We start from the raw sequence: 27,288 nt of genomic DNA on the forward strand, positions 1-27,288 counted from the left end.
GCCAAGGTGTTTCATTACGTGGCAGCATGCCTGTCCTCGCCTAGCACTACATCAGTGTGTCATTTGCTACTCATTATAGAGCAGATTCAGCACATGTGAGCGAAGGTGGTAATTTTTAATCCATCCTTTCTACCCACAGCTCCACTGCAATATAGGTCAAAGCTGTAATCATGCTTCAAAGTCTTAAGGGCGAGCATTTTGGAGGTGGATTTAAGGGCTGTGGGTGGAACCCCTCCTTTAACCTCCCGCTGCACGAAGCGCGCACACCTCGCTGCAGAGAGATGTTGTACCGGGCCCCGCGGCCAGGAGCAACGCCTGCAATTCCCGATGACTTGCTGGGGATGCTGCACATCAGCCAACCCTGCTGCTGCGAGCAGGGCTCAGGCGAGGGACAAGGGCGGGGGGGAGAAAATGTTGCAGAGCAAGACTTTAATGCCACTTTGATTAAAGATCTGGGCTCTGAGCTGGGCGATTGCTCATCCAGCCACTCCTCCGACGCTCTGTCATCGTGCTCACGCCAGCAGCGTGATGGGCACGCAGCAAACACGGAGCACTAACACTGCACCCCAGCAGTTTGGTGTGGAGCTGGGGCACAGCACAAAGAAGCAGTGCAGTATCTCTTCTCCTGCCAAGGATTTCCAGTGAGCTCAGAGGACGTGGGCAGCATCTCAGAGGAATTCAGAAGGGAGCGCTCCGGGGCCAGCACTTCTGGAGGAGGGTGAAGGCAAAGCCCTGCTCCTCCTTGGAGAGCCAAACAGGACAGAGTAAAGCAGAGTACAGAAAAGCACCAAGTCAACATTTGGCTCCAAGCTTGGTTCAAAGGGTATTTACTAAAAAAATCTACCACTTAAATTGCCATAAAAAAGTGAAACTGCAGCCAAAGCTGAAGCTCCAGTGGGCAAAACCTCCCTGACTGTATTTTACTAGCACGGTCCTCTCACAAATACTGGCTGAACATTTAATTCGGCCTCTTCCCCTCATTCCCACAGTCTCGCATAAGAAGAGGAGAGTGGGCAGGTTGGAGACAATTCCAGGAACATGTTGTTCTCCCCTCATCCTGCCAGAAAGCCACTCTGCGCTGGAAAATACTCATGAAACACAACAGGGGAGGAGAAGTTAGGTACAAGGCTTCCAAAATGCCCCCTTAGATGCACTTGGGATACCTCTCAGTGCTAAATCACAGAAACATTTTCAATGGTCTGACAGGCTGGCCTAAGGTCCCTGGAAGTAGTGGTGAAACCAACCAGGGAGGGATCCCACCCAGGGAAATCAACCCCACAGCAGAGGGGCTGGGGCAGGCCAAAGACAACAAAGGAGTAATTTCCCTGTCCAGCAGCCCTGACCCTTCCCTTTTAAAACTCCAGGTAGGATGGAGGAACCTTGAGCCACACAGAGCTGGATGCTGGTGCTGGTGTTTGCTGGCAAGGCTTGCAGGGCAGCAGAGACGGGTGCTGAACAGCAGCAGCAGGCTCCTGAGGTCTCCTAAGATCTCAGCATGAGCTAAAGGAACTCCCCTTCCTCTGTAAGCCCACAAAATAAGTCTGGCTGGGAGAAGTCCCCGGACATAGCTTCAGAGGGATTTCTGTCCCACTTTAGGCAGGCAATCGTGTACCAATATTTTGGTACAGCCTTTTATTTTAACCACTAGTAAGTCTCATAGGACATCCCTGTCCCATGCATCTTAGAACTTCCTGCTGCCACTTGAGAAGACCAGCCCCCAGGTCACTCCAGACCTCCTCCCCGAGCCTCAGAAGCAATAACCACATAGAGGAGATTTAGGAGATTTGAGGGATAAGGCAAAAAGACTCTCTAAGAGGAATCCTTTTACGTAAAGAAGCTGATGGCCTAAAATAAAAGAGCGGTAGAAAGTGCTGAAGAAGCAGCACAGACAAGAGGTTAAAAATCCTTGGGAAGGTACCATTAAAATGATATATTGCAGGTTACAGAGAATTATGGGACTGAACAGGGAGGGGAGAGCTCCTGTAGCTCCCATGGGGCACTGCCTACGCGAGTGACCCTGATGAGAGAACTCATTTTTCACGACATGGCCTGGCCCTGGGACCCCCAGGCAGGCATAAGCACCCACCACGCGCCCAGCTACCAGCCATGGTGATCAAAGGCTTCAAGCTAAACATGAAGGGGCAGCCTGTTCCTTGGAGCCATTCCCAAAATAACCCCATAGGCATCAGAGAGAAGAACACTTAGAGCCCTGCCTGGCCACGTGTCTAAAAATCTCCAAAAATAGCTCCCGCTTCCCCTTTGAAAAACTCTGCGGTTCCCAATGCCTCACAGGAACTCTGCTTCTGCTCAGAGAAGCCACAGAATAAGCGAGCAGCCCAGAAATTGATCCATGAGCACATCTGGTGCAGCCGAGATCAGCCTTACGGAGAAGGAAAAAGACAGATTTTCAACAGCATGTGTCAAATCCAGGGACCTTTATTTCTCTGGAATGGAAAGAATTTGCCAGCCTGGACGAAAAATTGCAGGCGGCGATTGTACATTCTTTCAAATAAAAAAAGAACACACACACAAGAGTTTGGCTCCATAAATTTCTGTCGTAAGAAACAACTGTGAATTGTACACCAAGCTTTTTACAAAGCATCAATGTTAGGATGGTTTACCGTGCTCTATCACATTCTCGGCCATTTATACAGAATACGCCATACCAAATGCTACATCAGCTTAAGACATTTTAAAAAATTAGTATTAAAAAGATACAAAGGCATGTTGGCTTTCATTTGGGTTTTTTATTAAGACACGGGAGTTTTCTTGGTTTGTTTTCCTACGGAAGTCACTAAAAAAATATAATAACTTAATTCATAAGGACAAGATTGGTTAAAAATCCAGCCTTGCTTGCTTGGCAGCCTTCTGAGCTCGTACCTCTGTTGCTTCCATTAGTCTAACAGCACCACAGGCTGCAGATGTGTCCTGCAAGGTCTCAGCCTGAATCCAGATCTGGCCATGCTCTCAGTTACCGTTTTTATTCAGAGTGTTCACCACGGCCAGGAAATATTCCCGGCCAGACGCTAAAAGCGATCTTCAGCCAAACGGGATTTCAATCTGGGCCGATTTCACATGGATTTAGCCCTTTGTCTTTCGCCTCTTTGTACATCCTTTGGAAGTCTTTAAATCGAGGGGCACAGCCTAACCTGGCTTCCCCAAAGTGCATGCGTCCCGTGAAGAGGAAGTCTCCATCTCCTGGTCTCACCCCACACTCCAGCAGGGTCTTTATTTGTCCTCGCCAGTTCCCACTCTCCCCCGTGAGCTGAAAGACTTTGCTCTTCTGCCTGTACAGTTTGTTGACGCCGACGTGAATTATTGATTCTTGCTCTTCTGCCTCGTTCGTTACATCTCGAATGGAGCCTCTGATCACTGGGAACAGAAAAAGGACGTGAGGAAGGGTTTCCCAAAGCCCCCTCTGGAAGGACGGGGTCCAAACTCAGCGCCCTGTAAACAGGCAGCTCAAGGGGAAGTGATTTCACTACAGCAGCCTGGTTTTGGTCCCTTGTTATTTTTAGAACTGAGTTTATATTAGTAACCTCCAGCACATATTTGTTTTTGTTACAGTTTATATTCGTAACCTGCCCAGAAAGGGCACCCACATATTAAATTTAAACACAAAAATGCATCAGAAAAATAGCATCAAACCCAGCAAAGAGTCATAACAACAAGATAGATGCTTAGGGCTCTCTGACGACGTACTTTCTGTTCTGCAGCCATCACAGATACCAGCTAGTATTAATTTCCCCTTTTAAAAGGGAAGCACAGAAAATAATTGAAACTTTTGGTCTTTCGTCAGCAGCCCATTTTAGGGCAGCAAGTAGATGTACCCAAGAAGTCTTTGAACTTCTACTTCCACCGTGGTTGCAGGGTCATTCTCTGTCCACCCCGGGGAAGTGCCAGCTGAACTTTTTTAGGTTCTTCACACCATGTCCTCCTCCCTCTCCCATGCACACAGCCCCTTAGGACAGCATTTAGTGCTGGTGGGAGTTGTCGGGCACGAGTAGGTTTCTGTTGCTGTTTGTGGAGGTTTGGTGACAGATGCCACCATCACGAGAGAAAGCAAAGGGAGGGGGAAAGCAACAACTCACCAAAATCACTAGTGCAGACAGCCAAGAGGACTTCTGTGTCACTGCATGGTCGGCAGGGAGCTGGAGAGAAAAGGGGCAGAGTTAGCACAGGACCAGAGGAGAGGCAATAAATAGCCGGTTTTAAATCAACCAGAATTTCATTGGGGGGAGCAAGTGGTCCAAAGACCTGACAGGCATCAATAATGCTACAAGAAATGCTGGCTAACACTAGCCCCATGAGATTTTTGTAATTAAGCTGGAATATGGATCTCTTTAATGCTCCTGCTGGGATATATTATCTGGCAAACACCCCACACGCTCACTGCTCTTATGCAAAATATGTTTTGATACTGGGTGCATTTGCAGAGTGATCTGCTGTAAATTCAAAGCTCTTGAAAACGCTTTGAAGATCATGTGCCTTTTACAGGCTGATGGCAAAGCTTCTTTTTTACAATTTCTATCAAGCGTCGTTGGGCTATTTCACAAACCACTTACTCTATCACCACATCAAAGATCCAGGAGGTTACAGAGAGGGGGAGGCAAAGAGGGGAGGAAAAAAAAAAAAAAAAAAGCACATGTGTTGGAGGGCATCAAGGCAAAGCGGAAACTCAAGCCTGTATCTGGTAGAGCTCAAGCAGTACAAAGACCATTTCCTGTACTGCTGGAAACATTTGGATATCTGCACTAATCTAATCAATGCAAGAATGTGGCTCCTCTTTGTACTCAGCCAGCTATTTCTGAGGAGAAGGTACTGTAGTTGCAGTACAGATGTTTCTATAATACCCCATTGAGTTCAGGAATTTGCTTACTATCAGGGTCTGCCCTGCCTAGGGATGCTAATTAAGTCTGTCCACTGGAGGCTCAGGGATCAGAGCCCACATCTTTCACTTGATGTCATCTCGAAGACTCGCCTGCACATCAGACAGAAAAATGAAAACCCATCGAGCTGTTCTGCCTGGATTAGCACAGCCAAAGGCAAAGCTCTGGAGCTACAGCTCATGTCATCACACTGTCCGTGATCAAACCCAAAGTTGAAGTCACCCCACTCCCCCCTGCCCTCCCTCCCCCCCAAAAAAAAAGGCAGATTTTGAACCTCAACATCTGAAAACACTTAGTTCCCGGATTCCCAAATTGTCACACCCTTCCTCTCACCCCCGCCTGCTTTCTGGAGAAGTTTATCCATTGCACTGCGACGTACTTTTAAGCTAGCCTAAACAACGCCGAGCCGGTGCCTCCGACACTCAGCCATCAGCCCTCCTCTGTTCGTCAGCACAAGCCAGTCTTTAACTTAAGACAGGGCAAACCTCTTATTTTTTCCAAGGTCCCAGAAAGGCAGTGATCCAGAAAGAAGGATTATTGAACCAAATCCACCAGATTTGCTCCAGTCAGATGATTAATACACAGTGTAACACACTGTTTAATAGGATTAAAGAGGATGTAAAACGCACATTTCTGGGCAGAGATACTTGAAAGAATAATTCAAAAAGGTTAAAAAGCTCTAAGAGAAGAGACTAGGAATAGGCTAAATAGTTTTATTAAAGCATCTGGATCTTCTGGGCATTTCTATTTAGTCGAGTCTGAATGTCTCCAGGGCCTTTAGAAACAAGTCGGCCTTTACTGTCCTTCTTTTTTCCCCCACAGCCCTACATACCATTTCATCTCTTTCTTGGAAAAGTTTGGAAACTGTTTAATATCGTGAAAAAAGCAGAACCAGCCAAAGCCTGGACATAATTGAGTACTACAATAAAATCAGTTTAAAAATATTTTAATTTTTAGACTCAAGAGATTTTGATTACTGGCTAGACCAAACATCCAAGTTTCATCTGACAGAGAAAATTGTAACAGTCACATAACATCCTACCGCAGAGTCATTTCACTCATGGCACCTACCGAACCCATCCAGGGCCAACTCCCCTCTTCCCCAGCCTCCCTCTGCCCAAGCCAGGACCTGGGTTTGATCCCCCAAATGGAGGTGACCTGCAAAGCTGCAGGAATCCTACAGCATTTTCACATGCAGAGAAAATCTAAAACAAAGCACAACTGATGGACGTCCACAAAATCCACAGCTGGATTTTTGACGCCAGATTTCAGATATTTTGCTCTGCAAAGATCTAATAAAAAGGCATCCCGGCTTTTTAAGTCTGAGTGAAAACAGTCTTGGTTTAGACCAGACATCTCTGTAGTTCGTCCAACCCCATCAGAAAATTGAAAAAACAAAATGACTAAGCCATTTTTGTTCTCAGAAGGAGTGCAACACAAGCAACTGCATTAAAGATGAAAAAGAAAATACTTTAAGTGGTTCCTTCAATTTAAATAGACTGACACTGTAATATATCAAATGAACAAGCACACACATATACACGGAACCAAATCATTTTAATTGTGGACTCTAGGCAAAATCCTGCATCCTTTTTAAATGCAGGAGGAAATTAAAAGTGCTCAGTATTGCTCACACTAGATCATTACTTAAAACCTACTTCAGATCCATGCTGACTCACAGCAGTTTGGTGGCATGCAAGCTCATTTAACAACCATTTACCACCACCCATCGCTGCAATACCAGACATATGAAGAACAGAAATCCTCTTCTGTGGAACAGCTCCCACATCTGCATTCACAGAGTATCAAATACATCGTGCAAGTGGCAAAAACTAGGTATGCAAGCACAGATGGAAAGCGAGTTGTGAAGGATTACTGCCGAGGTAAATGGACCATTAAAAAGCAAATAACATTCACCCGCTACAACCAAAGCTTCATCCTCTTCACAAAAGAAACAAAGTCCTAAGAAGGAGGGAATGCCTATGCTTTCTTTTGAATTACAGCCATAAAGGAATCTGTGTGTTTATGCCGCAGTTTAGTTATTTGGGGTGCACTTCGGGACTAATTCACTCCAGATTGGGTGGCAGGTGTTTTTCTCCATCAGCAGATCAAAATGGCATGCACACTTTCAAGCTAAAAGAGGAAGCACTCTTATTTATATGAAAACTAAAAATAAATTTTAAAAAATCACACGCACAGTGGGCGAAGATGTTCATTTTCTAAGGAAACGGGCTCAGTTGCTAAACAAGAGACTGTTTGCTGGATGACCGACTCCCTGGGGACGTCTCGAGGGCTGCCCAGGTTCTCGCGTCCAAAAGCAAGTCTCCGAACTTGCAGCAGAAACAACAACATCAACATCAGCTGCTCTAATTCCTTTAAACTCGATAAGCCAAAGAGTCTTAATTCATACAGCAGCAGGGGAAGAAGGGGAAAAAAAAAAAAAAAAGAGAGAGAAAAGCAACATTTTATTGAAGCCCTCTAAAGTCCAGATGCCTATAACTCAACCACACCGCTTGTGGCATAAAGCCTGCATTGTGCACGTCGGCTGCCGACTCTCCTGGGAATGCCTTTGATGGATTTTGACAGTATCCTGACCTGAAGTAACCTGAGGCAGCCCTCTCCCTCCACCCCGCCGCCCAGCGCCTCCAAAAGCCTCTCTATTCACCTCCCCGCAGAGGGAGATGTAATTACATCATTCCTCACAAGCCAGCAGTCATGTCCCAGCTGCTTTGAGCGATTTGCCCTCTGAACCTGATGTTACCGAGGAGGACGTGGCGATGCTAACAATAGACTGCACTTGTTGGCCAACAGCTCTGTCGAACACGGTGCTGGTCCTCTCCGCAGGGAGGCAGAAATGCTCAGGAAGAGAGGGGGACGTGCCCTGAGGAGGTGCCCTGAGCTCCAGAAGGCCCCCAACCCAGTCAGTGCCAAAGAGTTGAGCTGTCTAGGGACAATCTCCTGCTATGGTTGGGGATGGATTTAAGGGCACATTTCGTGCTGCAAGGTAGCACGAGTCTCCCCACCACCTCATGAGCTGCGGGTAGGTGTCAGCGTCCTCTCAGGGCACACTCATGCATCTCCAGCCCTTCCTCCCTTGGTTTGGGGCACTTGTGTGCAAGCCCTCTATGCTGTGAAAGCAGAAGACGGGGTTATCTGAAGGGCTATCACTGTGGTTTAGGACAACAGCTCCCTGCAGGACACAATCAAAGTGGTCTGTGTGGGCCCTGGCTGTAGATATCACAGAACCCACAAGAATAGGCCTGGTCTTCCTTTCAGCAAGTGTCACATCCTTTGTTTCAACAGCCCCCCAAGGCTCTGGCCGACCTTACCTTATTCCGAAACCAGCTTCTAACCAACAAATAATAAAACTCAGTCTGTCCTGCATGCCCTCAGCGTGCTCCCCGACCCCACAGCTATCAAAAAGCCTGGAAGAACCAGGCTGCAGGCCCTCACGCCCCGTCCCACACCTCCATTTGCTGAGCAGCCTTCCCCATCCGCACCACGGCTCCGGGTAGCTGAACATCACCGCCCTGACAGCACGCACAGGAAGAGAGGCACCCTTTAAGCAGAAGTGAAAATGTTTAACACAAAGTAATTGCAGAAAACCGCTTTACCGAGGAATACCCTCTGGTTTTATTAAGCAGCCTGCACACGCGTGCGGTGCGGTAGAGGTGCAGATCGTGGGGGAGGGAAGCACACGGCCGGTTTCTCTGCTCTCCCAGTTTCCTTGGTGTACGTCACCCACACTTTTGTATTTCTGAATAACCCTTTGAAGAGCAATCAGACATTTTTAAGTACCTAAAGCTACGGGGGAGGTCCAAACAGGGTTGGAGCATTTTCTGTCAGCCCTAGGTGCGAATCGATGATTAGAACAGATGGCTCTTCCTCTTGGTGCCAGGCTCAGCAGAAGACATTCAAATGGGCCTTGTCGCAGGCCAGGCTGATTTACCCCACGCCAGCCAGTGCTGCAGGACCTCAAGCAGCCCCAGTGTGGGGCCACAGGAGACCTCGGTCTCCAGGATGAAAGCTCTCAGTCTGACATCAGCACTGGTTCGTATGGAACAAAAAAACACCCACCCACACCCTTTAAATTCTCGCTGGCAGCTCTGTAATTACAACCATGCTGGAAAAAGGCATTGCAGGATGAGTCTCCTTCCTGGAAACACAGAGTGCAGGCTTCCGGGAGCACGTTATAAAAATATAGATGCGGTTTCTCCAATGATGGTGCATTTCTCAGTCATTGTTCTGAGTCCTTAGCAGAAATGACTATGGTGCAACTGATCACAGACTCAATGATTTAGCTTGGGCACAAGGATTTAAGGGCAAACAACATATGAGCACAAAAAAAAAAAAAAAAAAAAAAAAAAAAATCTTCCCCTGATCCTGCTTTCACAAATTAATAAGCTGAATAAATCCTTTTAATTTTTACCTAGGCTTCCTTTTTGAAGGGGCATCACTTCTGCCATGAAATCAGCCTCTCACGGTTCATATCTGAAACTAAAATACCTGCTGCTTTTCAGCAGAGGTAGACAAGAATTTGACAACTGTCTGGTTTACCAGGCTCTGACTAATCATCTCCTTTCTAAATATACCTTCAACTTTCCTCACCCCCTCAGAAAGCTCTTCCTGAGTAAGCCAAAATAACACTGAGCCTCAAAACACTCACTAACCCCACACTGAAACACCAGCTAGAACTATATAAATACATCTGTAGCTCAATACATCTTAAATTTAACATGAAGATATTAGCCAGGAGCTCAAGCCAACAGAGCACACCTGCTTTTAACAAAATACCTGCAGCCACACAGATGGGGAAAACGTGGCCGGACGACACAGAGCATCTCCCCAGCTGGGCTGGAAGTTACTGACACCCAGTCACAACACACAGAGGAGCTCTCTCATCACTCCTTTGTTTTACAGGGCTTTCCTGTCTTTGGATGGATAGGATTACACGGCTTTCTGCAAGCACTGCACTTTTCCTAGCGTGTCAGTAGGAAAACGCCAAGCCAGGGAGCAAATACGACAGTTGGACCCACGCTGTTCCCAGCCCCTTGGCTCAATGATACTTTGCACACAGGGTCCAGATGAATTGTGTTTCTAAGACCAGTAGAAAGTCAATGCTATGGATCAGGTACTGAGGCAGCTTAGTGCTCCTCTGAAGGCAGGATTCATCCCTGCGTTTGCTGGGAAGTTAACCTGAGCCCCCGTGCTGAGCAGAAAAGGCAGCTCAGAACAACAGTCGTGAGCACAGATAAAAAACTCAAAGTCTCCCTTCTTCTACAGCCACAACTCGGCCACCATTTGGTACAGGACAAAACAGTGATTCAACAGCTGGACCAAAACAAGGATGCTGCTGCACTGCAGATTTTCTCCTGACTTCTTTACCTGAATCAGAGATATTGGTGATTTTACATTTTTGGAAAAGAAAGCACCTACTCTACTAGCTCCTTGTCCTAGCTCATTTCTAACAATGAGTCCAACTTGCACATATATATAAGTTTCCAGAAGTAACTTGTGAAATAGAGACCATGACGGAGTACTATTTAACCCTGCAAATAAGTTTAATGAAATGCAGACTTTCACATGCTGTGCCATGGATTGTGCCAAGAGAATTGAGTTAATACCATTTCCTTCCTGCATAGAAAGAATAAAAAAAATACTGTAAACCTCACCATTAGAGATGTGATGACCTTTGCATTCTGAGAAATGTTAAGACAAGAGGCCATAAAGCAGAAATTTATCTTTTCACGGAAATGTCTTCCAAGAGGGTATTAAAATCCTAAGCACCAAAGAAGACTATTTATGTAAACAGTTTGAGGAAGAGATTTGGTACTAGGCAAGCTCCATTTGCAACAGCTTTCAAAATGAAACTTGGCTCAGCAGCTACAGAGCACATAAGGGTCCTCTGGGGCTGCAGAGTCAATGCCTTTCTGCTGTTCCAAGATGCAGCACCCATTCTAACAAATGAGCTGAAAGGTCAGCTAGAAACACAAACAGCCATTTATTTGTTGTTGTTGTTAAAAAATAATAAAAAAAAATCAGAGAGCAGTTTTTATTCAAGCATCATCAGACACCATTAAACTCGACCTCCAGGCACAAGTTGCATCAACCCAGGAGAAATTCTGCAAAGTGTTATACCTTCGAGACACTTTCTGCTGTCCCACCTCCTGTGGACTGCTTATTGCATGTCCCAAACACCTTCTGCCTGCCCTGTCTGTGTGACCTTTGTGACGGGCCATGTGTGACCATTGCCTGCCTCCATATGTGACCATCACTGCCTCCCCTCTTGTTCCCAGGGCAGTGCAGGGCTCCGGGCTCGACGCTGCTGCAGCAAACCTCGTGGCAGAGCCCTGCTGGGGCAGGCAGCGATGCCACAGTAGCAAGGCCAGCACCGGGCTCCTGCACTTACCCCTTGCATCATCAGTCCTATAAAAACCCTCAGTTACAGTCAGGCCTGAAATGTATCACATCCAAATAACCCTATCGAGCAAACCAAATTTTCAGTTGAATTTCCACTGTTCAAATTGCACCAGAGAAGAGAGCCCAGCAAACAAGAAGCTTCTCTGCAATTACACTTGCACTCGTTCCCGGGCAAGCAGTATTTGCAATCACCTGCCATTTCTTTGCTTTCTCTCTCTTCCTGCAATTAAAGAGAAAAACAGACAGCAAGAAACTGCTAGGAATTTCTCCTGGTGTTTGTGTACAAGACACCAATATAAAACCAATACTAAAAAAAATTGATCTGTTTATCCCAGAGAAGATGTCTCTCTCCCTCCTCGAACCTAGCGCTGCTGCCCCAGCAGGGACAGGGGACTGGAGGCACTGGACAGGTGGGGACAGTCGGGGTATGAGGAACCAGCAGTGCCTCTGGGTGCCCAAGGGAAGGCTCTGGAAGGGCTGGGCAGGACCTGGCTCCCCACCAGCACACACAGCTGCAGCATCGCACCTCTGCGCTGCCCAGCAAATACTTCTCCTGACTCAAACCCAGCAAAGATTCATGGCTTGGCTCACCCACTCCTGAAATTCCCTCTGAAAATATGTTTTTCTTCTAAAGAAAATGTCATTCCGTGGCCTTGTAAAAGCACACCCTAATGAGATCTAGGAAAACATAAAGCTATGAAGAAAGTTTTGATGTCTTGTTTGGTTTTGCTTCTGACAGCTAGCAAAACACTCAGCCGAGATGGCACGTGATGCTTGCAGGGCAGAAATTGGAAAAGTAACGTGGTTTTCACTCCTGTGTCTGAGGGAAGCTGTGTGGCCTGGCACGTGGCTCAGATGCCAGAGCCCCTGCCCAGGAGAGGTTGGAGCAGCACCTACAGCCTGGCAGGAGCCGAGCCAGGAGCCTCCCCCCCCGGCCTCCCCTCCTCTTCGGGTCATTAATGCCTCCCATGGAGCAGGGGAATAAGATTAAATAAAAAGTGCCTGGTTAAAAATAAACCACCAATATTTTTTAAATAAAAAAAAAAACTTAAATTAATATTTAAAATAAAAAAAAAAAAAAAAAAAAAAAAAAAAAAGAAAAAAAAAGCACTTTTGCACCCACATCCACACAGGCCCTTCTTCCTGTTTCTAGAAATCAAATTCTTTTTGGTATGTGGGAGAGCTCTGACGGAACAAGGCCAGTTTTCATTTTAAAACCACATTTATTTGATCAGCCTGTTCTTGAAGAGGACTGTGCATGGGCTAAGTTTCATGCAGGCAACTTCGCTGTTCAGTTAACCCTAAAAAAGTTACTTCAGGTTTGTCATTGCTAACAGGAAAAGCTTTAAGACAGATACACTTTTTTTTTTTTAACATTATCAGCATACATTTCTACATCATCATTGACCTGTCCTACAGAGGCTAGGACTTTTTCCTTTTTTTTTTTTTTGCTTTATATTTCTCACTTCCACTTAGACCTAGACTATAGTGGTGTAAAGCTACCAACAGCTCTGCTGGGGAAGAGCCCATCCTGCACAAACAGAAACGATCCTGGGAAGAGGTTAAGGCATTGGGAAGCCAGGACAGGCTCCATGTGCACATCCCAGCACTGAACTTCACTGCCAGACTGCCAGCGGCACAGCGTCGATGCAGAAGGCACATGGGCAACTCTTCTGCCTAGGTATCAAGAGTCTGCCGCAGAGCCTATTCCAGGAGTCAGTGCCCAGACCCCATACAGGAGTCGGGGTGGTGCAGGATACCTGAGGGGGCAGAAAGCCCTGCCACAGAACCACATATACAAAAAATAATAATCTTTTTTCATATTTGAAGCATCAGCAGAAATTAATGCTGGATTAGAGCTGTGTGTAGTATGGCTGCGGCTTTTTTGACCCAGTATTAAGCCTCCCAAGGTCAGATTTAGAAAATCACAGCTTTAGGTCCAGGGTAGCTGCCAAGTATCCGTGCAATATTACAGTGTATATTTTCTGACTTCTGCAACAGATTAGAGCTATAAAGATTTTCTGCCCTGCAAATCAAGCCCGTAACATAGGCACATTTTGACCTAAGTTCCTTATTCCTCCTGGAAGGGTGGAGATGAGGGGGTGAGGAATGCAGCCCCCCCATCCCCTCTATAACTACAGCCTCAGGAATTAGCAAACTAAACACTTTTGCCGAGCAAGCACAGAGCATTATTAAAGACTGCCAAGCAACTCCGCTGGATTGCAAATCTGTTTGTGGGGACTATCTCCTGCAGTACATAAAGGTCAGAGCAAAGCAGAGCCCCAGCTGCCCGGACAATACACCTGACTGCTTATTGGTTTTGACTGCCCACTGAGTTGGGAAATAAGTTAACGGCATTCGTGGCCAGTCTAGCAAAAATAAGCTATTTTCTTACATGCTCTCCCCTGCAGCTGTGTATTTATCATTGCAGCTCCCTTGTCACCTCGTCTGCCCACTGCAGAACGAGCGACTGTCCTGGCAACATCAAAGGACACGCGGGGCAACAGGAGACTGCTGTCAATCTCATTTGCTGGGGAGAAGGAGAGATTAAATTAGGGCACTCCTCCACGTTATTTTTTTTTTTTTTTTCTGTTGAAGACTTCTGGCTTCAATATTTTTTACCTTCTTGAGGCTCAGATGCCCAAAATTGTGTCCCCTGCTTAATTTAAGACAGTGTTAGTTGGGCAATTTCTGCTACCCATGCATCAGAACTGCACTTTGCAATGGCTTTGCACAGGAAGAAGCCTCCAGAGCCTTTGCTCTTTAACTCTCCTCCCAGTCAGTCACTCACTGTGAATCTGGCCCCATTAGGCACATGAATAATTAGAGCAGGTTTCTAGCTCCTCAAATTTAATCCCGTTCCAGACTTTGTTACACAACAGCCACGGCCTGATCTATTCAGATGTGGACCCATGACACCCAGTTAAGCAACATCCCCTTGAAAACTAGTTTCTTAAAAATGCTTTTCCAAAAATCCGATTTTCTCTTCCATTAGGAGTTACCTTTTTTCTAGGTGGTATCATCTCTTACCATGGGAAAAGACATGAACGTTGCTAAAGAAAGCCTTCCTGCAAAGAGGATAAGCACACAAAGAAGTATTCAGAAAATAACATATCTTCAAGTGGGAGTGTCAAAAGGGTCCCTTGCAAGCCAATAAATGAAGCTGGTGTATTTGGGGCAATGGCATTATAGGCTGCTTCCTGGTGAGTTGCTGCTGACTTCTTAAGAAAAATAAATAAAAAATAAAGCATAGAAGACAGCAGCAAACTTTCAGCTGTACCAGAAAGCGTCCCATGCGTTCATGCCACCCAACACTAGCTCAGCCTTAAACAGCAGATTCCACCACGCTGCCTTGCTGCTCGTTATGCATTTCACAACCGAATCCTGGTGGGAGGAGTGCTGTTTAAATTCTGTTAAGTGCAAGTCAAACCACACCACGCTCAGATTTTTATTTATTTTTCCATAACACAACTTATCCCCAAGAGGTGTGAGTTTTATGCAGTGCAGAAAACTGGGGGGGGGGGGGGGGGGGGGTGAAAAAAAGAGGTCAAGAAAACACATTTTCAGAAGTCATGGGGACTACTGGAATGCTTTTGCCCCAAGCACACCACAGTGCTCCAGCCCTGCCATGTAGCTCTGTGCCAGCACCTCTGATGGTCACAGTGACTCAAGAGTACCTGTGCTAAGCATAAAGGTCACGGGGACTTTCAGTTTAAGTGTTCCAAGTGCCTTTTTCCATCACCTCTGCTGCTAGTGCCAGTGATGAGCACACCAGGGGCCGAACCGCGACTTCCATGCTGCACGCACCTTGGCAGAGAGCAGGCATGCCAGCCACAGCTTCCTGTTAATTAGCCGCTCATATGAAAAGCAAAACTGCTTCGACTTCAGCAAGAAGTGAAAAACACAGCAGTGCATCTGCTACTTCAGATTACAAAGCTTAGCAGCGCATTCAACCTGCAAGAAGTAAAAGGAACTGGACGTTTGGGAGCAACCAGAGGAAAGGGTGAGATTAGGAGCCTCGGAGCTGTGATGGCAACAGCTCTGGGAGAACACACCGAGATAAGGCAGATTGGTGCCCCACCTCTGCCAAGCCCAAACTGTAGGAAAGGAAGGATCAGAAGTTAAGAAGGGTGCTTCAGAAAGCTATCTGTTAGGAGAAACACTGGCATAGCCCAAATATTTATGAGCTTTCTTAATTTCCAATCTGTTTTCTCAGGCCAGTGAATTAACAGCATACAGGAAATAGCTGAATACTGTTCTTAATTAGTTAACTGGATTTATCCAGTTTTGTGGTGTTTTTCAGATACCCACTCGAGCACTGTACCTCCTATCAATGTTCTCAGCCAGGTGCCCAGCATTAATAAAGAAAACATACAAAACAGTTACCCGAACCTGCACTAAGTGGGTAGATGCCATCAAGATAAAGGGACATTTTGTGTTAAAGTTTGACTTCTTTACTACACAAAAGTGGGTGGGTAACGAAATTGCTTTCCATTTACCTCCTGAGCTCCAACAATCAAATTATAGACATCCCTGGGAGCACACAATGGGAAAAACAACCTGTGCTTGCACACAGCTGCATCCAGAGCTTGAACACAGTCTTCAGGTAACAAAACAAAGGTGTTTGAGTCCTCCACAATGCTTGGTCAAACCTGCAGATCCTCATTTCGGATTATTTGAGCAGAAGCTGAAGAACTGAAAAAGCAAACAACCCTCAAGGTATCTTCACACTTTTTACAGGAATTTAACCCAAGCAGCCCCAGTGCAAGGCAGACCCAGACCAGGCACACATGTGCTCCACCACAGCCGAGTTCTGGTGGGTCACGGCACTCAGAAAACTGCTAGAAACTACAGAGATGAAGACCTCTTTTGGCAAGACCTACATCTCCTTGCCAGTGTAAGAGAGGCACAGGGTATTTTATTCCAGCCCAAGCAGCAAAGATTAGAATCAACAGAACTCAACAACCTAAACAAGTTCTGCAGCTTCTCAGATGGCCTCAGGCCAAAATGTCACCCTGCCTCAGTTCTTCACTTGGGCAAACACGAGGCTCCAGAGCCTACTGAAAGCATAAACTGGAGTTAATGGACCATCAGCGTGCATGGGAATTATACAGGGGTCTAATCCAAAGCCTAATCTGAAATCAGAAGCATTTTCAGTCACCTATCTCTAAGTATCAAGGGGAGAACACACCCACCAAGGCACCTGAATTGTCAAGGTGACCCTCCTATGGGAGCACTCGGTTACAGAAAACCAGCTCTGTAGCATCCTTGCCTTTGCTGCTGTTCCCAGGATAAGAAACTGCAAACTCTCAGCACTGTGAAATGCATTATTTCACTGGCTACTACCACACTAAAAATTATCCTCTACCAAACTTCAGCAATCCAGATTAAAACATACTGGTATACAGCAAGTATTTCCTACGGCTAGGGAAACCTTAAGAGAATGTGACAAGGCAAACTCAGAGCCAGCAACAGGGGTAAACCCCCCACATTTGGAAAATTGTAAGGGTGTGCTGTGTCATTCAACCTTCCCGAGAAAAGGGAAAGGCCTATTCAGAACCTATGTGTATTTTCTACTAAATTATTTGCTAGGCTCTGATTAAGTGGGAAAGAATGACTGTAAACTAATAAAACTTGAGGTTTTCTAATTAAACCACAGGCACCCTGCCAAGCATCGCTGATTTGTTGATGCACCCTGCAATGTCAGGGCTCCGAGGACACAACAGGTCATTAAAGTATTAAACAGATGACTTACACTCTTTAATCAGAGCTGGGGATGCCAGGTTAGGAAGAGAGAGTAAACTCAGGGGCAGAGTACAATAATTATCACCAGGAAACAAACACACCGTTTGAGGAAAGTCAAGAGAAATCGTTGGTGATTGCTGGAGCAGTTATTGCTCAAGGAAAGGGCTGGAGCACCCCACACCTGGGGCTTTTACAGCAGAGCACAGACAACAACGTGCCCCTCGTGCCCTCAGCTCTTCGCTAACCGAGGCCAGGAAGCGTGCGAGCTTCCTCTGCCCCGCTCTGCAGCGGCATCTTCACACCTACCTCCCGCGCTGCCAAGCCACCACGAACGGGTGGTCGGGCTCAATCCGCCACCAAAGCACCCCAAGCTGCTTGTGTGACCGAGTATGAAGTATTCTTGGATGGAAACACAGAGCCTCAAATCCAGTTTTCAGCTCCTTTAAGGTCAGCACTTGCCTCTGGCTCAAGCCTCCCCTCCAAAGAAGAGGCCGCCGGTGATTTCAGTCAGTCACTCGTAAACTTCCTCTCCAAACGAACGGCTCGGCAAAGGGCATTTATTCAGTGGTTTCACAGAAAAACTAGAAGCAGCTACAGAAGAAAGGAGGTCCACGAACTGCAGAGAGCCCCAAATATATTGCTCCATAGAAGCCTCACAAGGCAGCTATTTGGCAGTTTCCCCAGACATATAGATATTTATAGGAGAATAAAAGTGCTCATCTGACTGAGTAGTGGAAAGAGTCATGTATGGCATTTTCATCGTGTTTTCACCCCCCGCCGCCCCTCCCCAGAGTCTGGGGATCCAAAAAAAGGGAAGAGAAATAATTTAAAATACAATAGAGATCCCTAGTTTGCCCCGAAGGCTCTGCTGATGAACTATTAAAAAGCTTCTTCTGTCCAAACAAGACACTTGGAGCGTGAAGCAGATAGCCTACCACATTGTTTTATAAGACAGCACTGAAATTCAATCAGTGTCTGTTACAGCTGAAAATACAGCAGTCACAGAAAAAGTGATTTAATATGCCTATCAAAGAGGAAGGCTGTAATTGGATTCAGTCCTCACTTTGACTTTGGAAAATCTCTGAAGAAAGCTGCCATCAGCTTCAGAAATCTCCAAGATTTTATGTGGAATGAGGAGCACTCAGTTCTAAAAACACCGCAGTTTGTGCCGAGTGGGGATGGCGAGCATGCCAGCAGTGAGTCCGCTTGATTTTAGAAAAGCTTGAGAGAAACCATATATATACAAATTAAAAACAGCAGCAATGAGCATTATTTCTCGTATATTATTTTTACCTATATGCAAAAAGCTATTTCAACTTTTCTTTGGAAAAAAAAAAAAAAGTCTAGGACTGCTTGGTAAGTGGAAGTGACTTGCTTATTGCTAGCCTGCCTGTGTCTGCATCTTCACAGCCAAAGAAAGAAGCACTGAATCTGGGAACATTCTCCAAATAACTTATTAAACAATGTATTTAATGTCTTCTGCAATGGAATTTTACTACATAGCTAGCATTCTGCACCGTATATTCATCTTTGCAGAAATGATCTTGCTGGGAAAACAGCTCTGCAGTTTTGCAGTTGCAGGCACCCAACCTCTTTTGCAGCACTTGTACAACGTAGAGGCAGGGAAGTCGTCCTTAAATGCACAGCCCTCAATACTGCCCTGCAAGTTGCACACATGGTAGGTGCAAAGAGGGCAACTTAAATATTTGCGTATTTGTGTTTATAGTTTTTTGGTTTTAATGGCAAACACGCCATCTATCAGTTACAGGGGTTACTGCATTAGCCCTCAGCCAACTACCGTCTTGCTAAGTTGGGAACTGTCTATCAGGGTCAAAATAAGATCTGTGTAAAACAAAGCCACATCTGAACCAGCGTGCCAACATCCAAATGCTAGCAGAGCGGCAAGTATGGACAAATTTGCAGCCGTATAAATGCAGGGTCCTGTTGTGGAAGGGAGCGAAGGGAGGAGGGAGAATGGAACTCGAGCACTGCAATCATTTATCCCACAAAAGGATGAGAGATGCGCTGCCTAGAAATACAGCTGCAGTCTAATCAGCCACACCACTGCGTATCAAGTAGCATCTCAGCCAAAGCACGGGACATCCATGCCGCAGAAACTCGGCAGCCTACTGCTTTTGGGGCTGATTTTAGGCTGGGTTTTACCCTGGGCCAAGACATTGCAAGCGTGCATTGCAGTGGGGCTGCCTTCACTCCACACCACTTCAAAAAGAGAAATCTGGCTGCCACCACAGCTCACCACTGAGGACACCCAAACCCTGATGCCTTCCTAGTCCTTTGGGACAAACTGTCCTCAGCCTGCTGGTCCTCTAGCTGCACTGGAAATCTCCCCTCCTAGGTTTCAGGGTAAAAGTTAGGGACAATTCTGCATGGAGGAGAAGCAGGGATCAGATACTGCCTATCTGAAAAGAATTTCCCATTCCCCCTGCCATCCTCCACAAATGCTATTCTTTTTTTTTTTCCAAACTGCCTAATTGATTAGCACGATTAGGTTACACCTAGAGCTTTTGTTCTCAAATAGTATTTAGCATCAGACTTTTCAGGCTTATAAACTCTTTCAATTTGTCCACACCCCCTTCCTACAAACTTCCCTGGTGTAACACTGCAGAACTTGCTCTACAGAATACGTGAGAGAGAAGACACCATGTTAAAGCATCGCACAGTAATGCTCCAGAGAGTGTACCAGCCAGAGCTGAGGAAGGAACACACCATTTTCCTTGTTTTTGTTTTTGTTTTTTTTAAAAAAAGGCACAATAATTAGGTCAGCAAGCAGCATTAGTTGCAGAGGAAAAAAAAAAAAAAAAGTCACAGAAAAGGAGTTCCTCCTTGTTTAAATGTTTGTTATTCAAAACATGCAGTGGGGTCTTATAAACTGAGTAAAATAGTGGTTAGAAAACTGTTACAGCAAGGCTCGGAAGCCCAGTTCACACTGGAGTTCACTGCAGGGTAAAGCCAGTTCCTGTGATTCACCCCATGCCTGTAAGGGGAGAACCGTTCACAATGTAGCCCTTAACAAATCATTTGGAATTCAGCCTATGCTACCAGCTTCCAAAAAACAACAACAAGGAGAAGAAAAAAAAAAAAAAAAAAATCAATTCTTCTGCAATAGCCTGTTTATAAAACATGTCCTTAAAAGCACATGAAATTCAGACCCAACCACTTTCCCACTCACTCACTCCACCATCTGTTATGCATTCAATACAGTACGTGAAAATATGACCATTATCCCAGAACTCACCAGAAACTGTGTGCAAATCAGATGCAATCCCCTTGTTCATCAATTCGTACTGGAAGCCTGTAATCTTCCTGCTAATGTCCTGCTGAGGAGTGGCCTCAACAAACAGGCCCCCCTGATCATAGCCAAAGCAGTACACTTTGCTGGGGCTGCGTTCTCCATCTCGGACCAAGAGTTTCAGTTCTCCAGTTTTTTCCAAATAAATATTTGCTCCTGCAGAGTCCTTGAAGGGCTTTATGCAAACAGTCAAATGTTTGTACGAGGCAGGTGAAGTATTGGGTCGCAGATTGACTATGAGTGCTCCCGTGGGATACATCCACTCTATTGACCCTTCAGAACAGCGGAGGTAGACCTGTTCAACATCCTTCTTGTGAGACTCGTGAGTTAAGCCACTGAGGGAAGAAAGAAAGAGAAAGTTAGGCAAATGACAGAGCCAGTAAAGTGACTGTCATAACCTCAAACCTTCAAAGAGCCACATCAACAAACCCAGGAAATCTGCAGCAGGGCTGAGTATTAGCCCAGCCAGCAGCCGTCAGAAGCATTCATCTCTTGCAAGCTGCAAGCTTAATGTTATGGGACAATTTAAAATCATCTCCCAAAAGAAAAAGTCAAACCACTAGTAATTGACTTCAGAATTAAATAGGATATAAGCACATGATCAAACGCAATTAAATTACTAGAGCCTCAGTTACTGCCCATCAGCTGAGCTGTGGCAAATGACTTGGCGGATGCTAACTAAAACATGTACGCTTCAGCTCCCTTCCTGGTGGCTTAAACCAGCACGGTCTCAGCTTCACAGATCAGACTCCACCTTGCTCCAAGTACTTTGTTCCCCTTCCAAGTCTATATTCCCAATGGATCTGAAACTGGGAGGGATGCCAAGCTCACCCTGTGAACTGGAGCAAAGGGATGCTCTGGGTGCTACTGGTACGCCCCTCAGCTGGGTAGCCCCCAGTCTCCAAACTGGGAGGCTGGGAGGAATGATAAGACAGTGACTTATGCTCCTTTTTTTCTGTATGTGTGCCATGCTCCTCCACTTCTCCCCAGTATGAAGTTTAAACTTAGCCCAGATCTATGTGGTGGGCTACGAGCAGACACACAGCTCTGGGTGCTCAGCAAAGAAAGCAAGCACGTGGCCAGTTACCAGTGCTGGGACACCAGGCTACTGCTGCTCCTGAGTCCTTACCCAGCACCAGGACAAAAAATTGACACCCCAGCAGCCATTTTAAGTGCCAATGATCACAGAGATGGGACAGGAGAGCAGCACAAGGATCCCAGGCCAGCTACCAGAGGGGAGCACAGCCCACCAGGGCAGGGTGAGGGAAAATTGGCCTTTGCTTGCCCATGGCCTAAACTGAGAACAGCTCTGAACAACTCCTGCATGTCACTGCTGCTGAGCCAACCCCACAAGTTCTTTACCTGAGTGCTTAAAGCACTAATATTCAGTACTTAAAGGGAGGCTCCATTACTTGGGGTCTACAAGAAAGTTTCAAAGGGACTTTTTGTCAGAGTGTGGCAATAAGACAAGGGGCAATGATTTTAAACTGAAAAAGGGTAGATTTAGGTTAGACATCAGGAAGAATTTTGTTGCTATGAGAGTGATGAAGTCCCAGGCTGCCCAGAGAAGCTGTGGTTTCCCCATCCCTGGCAGTGCCCAAGGCCAGGCTGGATGCTCCTTGAGCAGCCTGAGCTGCTGGGAGGTATCCCTGCCCATGGCAGGGGCTTGGAATTAGATGGGCTTTAAGGTCCTTTCCAACCCAATCTACTCTACGATGCCACATGCTGTAGACACTTCAGGTAAAACAGAAAGTTGTGGGAAGCCTGGTTTATTGGTGAAGGTTTTGGGGCCATTACTCAAAAATCAAGGCCTTCAGTTCGTCCCTGAGTTGTCACAAACCTAGAATGTGAGCATAAGCAAATCATTTCACCACCAAGCCTCTTTCTCCTCCTACACTTTGCATACCCAGTTTCCAAATATAAACATCTATTCTGTGCCCATAGAGCACCACCCAACACGAGACCCTTCAACGCAGTTCCGTGGTCTGCTTTGCAGTACTCTGGAGAAGCTTCACCATGTTCCCATTTACAGGCAGATGAAACAAGACAGGAGCAAAACGTAAAAAGGATTAAGTGACTTGTCTAAGGGTACACAGGAAATCTGTGGCACAGACAGAATGTATTTAGCATAGTTCAAGCAATGACATCAAGCTCTGGTTTCTCAACAGAAACCTCCAACTACATAGCCCCCCACCCCAAAGAGATATTCAGGTGCTGAGCAGGGTTTAAATTCAAGTCAGCATTTAGAAAGTAACAAGAAGCCATGTGTAAAATAAGGGGGGAAGAAAACCACACACACAAGCCAACATATGGTTTGCATTTACTGTTGATGTGACTCATTATTGTGAGTGTCAGTGTGACCCACTTGATAGAGGTTACATGAGGAAGCTCAGGAAAAAAAGTCATATTTAATAATAATAGTGCCTGCAAACATGTGCTTTTGAATAATATTGAAAGCCACATCAAGCACACAGATGAGGAGAAATGAGGGACGAGTTTTTGACCTCTAGTCTCTTGCCCTCAAATTCAGTAGTACTTGACATGTTCAGGAAACTTAACTTTCAATGGGATATTTCAAGTTGACTGTAAATCCACATCTGGTCCACAAAGTCAGTTTTCAGTGCAGCATGAGCACGATGCCACTCAACAGAAAACACAGAAGTCTCTTCACTCACAAGCAGCAAATAAGTAAAATGAACTAGCGTAAAGCTTATCCTGCAGCAAAGGGGCAAAAAAAACAACCCTCACGTATCACTTGTTCCTACTCCAGACATCAAAACAAGCTGCATAGGTTTTGCAGACCTTCTACTGGGAACTTCCACGCCAAAGCCTTAGTGCTTAAACAGAAGGAAGATACCAGGGGCAAAACTCTGAACTAATGCAGTGAAACTGCTGTAGCAAGTGATCCTACCAAGAGTGAGGCAGTGAATTTCTGCCAGAGAAAAAAGCCTCAACATTAATTTTGTTCAAACATTCATGCTGTTCAAACAGCAACAAAAAAACAGGGTGGACTCTGAAATTATCTTCTGAAAGCCAATTATATCCCACAGGCAAGAGTGATGCCATTAGACAGATGCATCAAGCACAAGTACCTGTACGCATTAAGCCTTATAATAAAGGATGACTCAAAAGTTAAGCAGATTTCAAAATACATGCTGGCGTTACTTAATAGCAACCACCATCATCCAGTAAAACCTGTCACTTTGCTTTCTGTCCAAATGACTTGTCACCACGTCGAGCTTGTTTAATGTCATATTTAGCTCTCAGTAGCCAGCCATAAGACGCAGCACGTCCACATAATAATGGAGGTCCAGGAGCCTTTTTTTTCCCCAAAGTTTGTTTGAGTTTTGTTTTTGTTTTCACTTATATAGCAAGGAGATAGGGCAGCAGTCTCATGGTTACAGCGATGGATGAGCCATCCATCACCTTCTTCAGACCTGTGCAGTTTATTGGGACTTAAATCTACAAGTACTACTTCCTCATACCAATCCATGAGAACATCCCGAATCACTGCGTTTGTCTCTTCACTCTTTTCTCTTTCTGGTTTCAGCCCTGCCCCTGTGTCTGCCTTGGAAGATCTATTGGTGTATCGGTGCAGTAAGCTGTGACACCGCAACATGCAACAGCTGTTATTCAGAGGGAAAAAAAGGATGACACAGGGAGGGAATGTTCACACTATCTACTTTAGCCATTTATTTATTTTATTTTAGATGTTCTGAAGAGTCCTCAAAGTACCCATGTCCTCCCAGCACCCCTCACTGAACACAGGGAAGGAACTTTAGATTCTAATTTGGGGGATCTAATTAAGGATGACAATCTAGAGGACCATCAAGACTTCCCCAGAGTATCCACTGGTGCAGAGGGCAATACCGACGGATTCAGCCACATCAGAGCTGAATTCTTGCTCTTCCAGACTATATCAAAAAGGCCAGACTAGGATATTCCCATGTCATCGGGGCAGTTTTGCCCACAGCATGGTGAAGTCACTGCAACACGAAAACCTGAAGTTGCAGCGAGAGTAATAACCAGACGCACACCACAGTGAAGTTTCTGCTTGCTTTTAGACAATGCTCTCCTGCAAGTTCTCTACCAAGCTATTTATTAAGATGCTGCTAGGGCCTACTGAGTGTACTTAAATTGCAGGTGTTGTGTTGTGCATTGCATCAGACTCCCCTGGAAGCATGAGGGATATGGATAGGAATCCTAGCAACGTTCTTCGTAGTACTCAGGGATATTAGATGGTCAGCTTCTCCGCAAGCTAATGTGGAAAAAAAAAAATCAAATCACATCCAATATATTCTACTTCTAAGAGCATTGCTTTTAATATAGACGTATATAAAGGTGAGAAAACACCTTCAGGTTTACTGTAGGAGATGACTAGACTCTCAATTCTGCCTGCACAAGACAACCCAGAACTTTTCTGTGGGAAGAAAGGTTTGATTTTGGCATTCAAGTTCATGTTTCTTTTTCAAACAGTTAAGGTAAAAAATATCACATGACTTCAAAACATTATATTCCACATAATAAAAATCCTTTCTGACCCAAGTAGCTATTACTATCCACGCTGAAATACTTAATTAGACAGTATTTATTGGTACATCAAAGTACCTTTCTTTGCTTCTTAACTGCTAGTCCTGCAGGACAAAGCAGATGCTGTTTAACACCCTTAGGACTGCCAGCACTTCTGAAGACACCTGTTTGCTACCAGCAAGGCCAAAGCCAGCCTGGTTTACACCTCCCAAGACCGCTGTCCACCTGGGCACCAGGACTGTTGCCCACCAGTGGAAGCACCCAGCTGAACGAGACGAGCAGTGCGTGCAGGGAGGCAGCTCTTCCTCCTCCGTGCATCGGCATGGAGCTGTCATCGTCGGTCCTGCTTGGCTCACCAGAGCAACAACAGGCAAGTGAGTCCAAGCTTGCATCACCCGTTTGCCCCAAACTCAGTAACAGGAAATGATATTTCACTCCTTTTTTTTTTTTTTTTTTTTCAAGCATCACCCCCTTAGCTGATGCACAAGGCTTTACTTATTCCAGCCCTGCTCAGGTGACACAGATGGTCACTGCTAGCTCTGCGAAAACAGAACAAAAATAAGAAGCAGCCAGGACAGGAATACAGTTGTTTGTCACTTTTTTTTTTTTCTTTTATTTTTTTTTTTTTTTAAATGGTGCAGTAACCATGTGGTACGGTCCAGGTACCTACATGCAGCTAGAGGGCTTAGGGATGAAAGGAGGAACAGCTTCTGAGTGGGGGGGGAGGAAAGGGGGGCTGGAAAAGTGAAATAATACAATTAGGAGTTTGCCAGAGAACTAATAGGTTTGGTCCATATCAAATGGACTCACCTTCAAGTGGATTCACTGGGATTAACTACGCTTCAATGGTCAAGAGGAAAAAAAAAAAAAAAAAAAAAAAAAGTTCTGAAAAAGTAAATAGCAGGCATCAGCGTGTTTCAGACAGTATCAGCTAGGAAACTGTTCCGCTGCTAGTCAGTCCAGCTGCTTCCCCACTCTGCACTCTCCCTGCTCCAACACACCTTACCGACACAAGCTGGCCAAGCCTTTATTTTAAGGAAACCGAGGTTTACGCAGAACATCGGAGTCAGCATTTTGGACTCCCCGAGCACTCATCTCCGAGCCGACGGAACGCCCGATGCCCCAACACCCGCTGAAAACTCCCAACAGCCCAGGAGGTCCCAGACCCAACCACAGACGCTAAACTTATTACGAGCAATTAAAGGCGAGATAATTCGCGAGATAAACACTTGAGGAGCGGAGAGGTTTCACCAAGCACCGCCAGCAGCCGGCAGGACGCACCGGGAGCGGGGCGGTGACACCGGGGGACATCGGGGGGACCCGGGGGGCATCGGGGGGATCCGGGGGGGGGGAATCCGGGGGGGGCGCCCCGCAGGTGCACCGGGTTCCGGGGGGAGCCGCACCGGGGCTGCCCCTTTCTCCCGGGGCTGCTCCGAAGTGAAGCCGCTGCAGAAAGCGGAGCGGCCGGATCCTGCCCGGAGAAGATGGGCGCGAGGAGAAACTTCTCCTCGGCGGGCACGGCACCGCCCTCCTCCTCCTCCTCCTTCGCCTCTTCCTCCTCCTCCTCCTCCTCCTCTTCCTCCTCCTCCTCCTCCTCGCCGCTGGGCAGAGGGGGTCCAGCCCCCTCCGGCCCTGCAGCCCCCGCTGACCGCCCACCCTCCCAAAGCCCCCTTTTGTTTTCGGCTTCCGTCCCGGGGGAAGAAGGGCAGGACCCGCTTTTCTCCCCCCAAAGCCCGGCGGGGGTCTCTCCTCACCTCCCCTTCCAGTTGCACAGGTCGCTGGAGTACTGCGCCTCGGCTCCGCCGCCCAGCAGCAGCCGCAGCCCCAGGAGCAGCGGCAGGAGCCCGGCGGCCGGGGCGCCCCGCATGGTGCCCCCCGGCCCGGTGCGATCGCGGAGTTTCGGGCGCAGCCCCCGGGGGCTCTGCCTACATGGCGGGGCGAGCGCAGCACGGCGCAGCGGCTACCCCATGCCCGGCTCCGCGCCGCTCCGCTCCGCCTCGGCTCTGAAGTTTGCCCCGGCTCGCTGCGGGCTCCCAGCTGAGGGGCGGGAGAGGCCCGGCCTCCCCGAGCCGGCTCCTCCTCCTCCTCCTCCTCCTCCTCCTCCTCCCTCCTTCCCCCGGCACTTGCTGCTCGAGCAAAACGCGGCGCCGGATCGGGAACCGCATCTGCCCCGTGGGCACGGCTCGGCTCGGCTCGGCCCCGGGTGTGCTGCCCGGCAGAGGGAGGCCGCTGCCTCCCCGGGTCTCCCCGAGCCTCCTCGGGCCGTGCTGTGCCAGGTCCCCCGCGGCAGGTGCCGGGCCCTCCTCCCGCCCTGCCCCGGCCGCGGCTGTGGGGCTGTGGGGCTGTGGGGCAAGGCGATGCCCGTAGGGCCCGGTGGCTTCGAGGGCCCCCCTT

The 27,288-nt window shown here is 46.9% G+C and overlaps 1 protein-coding gene across 1 annotated transcript; it reads right to left on the reverse strand.

The window, feature by feature from the left end:
- Positions 1-2,416: 2,416 nt before the first annotated feature.
- On the reverse strand, positions 2,417-26,934 carry METRNL (meteorin like, glial cell differentiation regulator). Its single transcript, XM_035342496.1, has 4 exons — positions 26,649-26,934; positions 20,311-20,699; positions 4,092-4,151; positions 2,417-3,372 (listed from the first exon to the last, which is right to left on the reverse strand). The coding sequence occupies exons 1-4, from the start codon at positions 26,759-26,761 to the stop codon at positions 3,056-3,058; spliced, it is 879 nt and encodes a 292-aa protein (XP_035198387.1). The 5' UTR covers positions 26,762-26,934; the 3' UTR covers positions 2,417-3,055.
- Between the last annotated feature and the right edge of the window lie 354 nt (positions 26,935-27,288).

This window comes from Oxyura jamaicensis, chromosome 18 (genome assembly GCF_011077185.1).
Source record: "Oxyura jamaicensis isolate SHBP4307 breed ruddy duck chromosome 18, BPBGC_Ojam_1.0, whole genome shotgun sequence".
In the NCBI taxonomy this organism is placed as follows: Eukaryota; Metazoa; Chordata; class Aves; order Anseriformes; family Anatidae; genus Oxyura; species Oxyura jamaicensis.

Coding starts and splice junctions, on each gene's coding strand:
- METRNL (XM_035342496.1), bottom strand. CDS start 26,761: ATGCGGGGCGCCCCGGCCGCCGGGCTCCTGCCGCTGCTCCTGGGGCTG. Junction 20,700..26,648: donor CTGTGCAACTGGAAGGGGAG/GTGAGGAGAGAC, acceptor TTCTTCCCTCAG/TGGCTTAACTCACGAGTCTC. Junction 4,152..20,310: donor TGATTTGCACACAGTTTCTG/GTGAGTTCTGGG, acceptor TTTTCTCTCCAG/CTCCCTGCCGACCATGCAGT.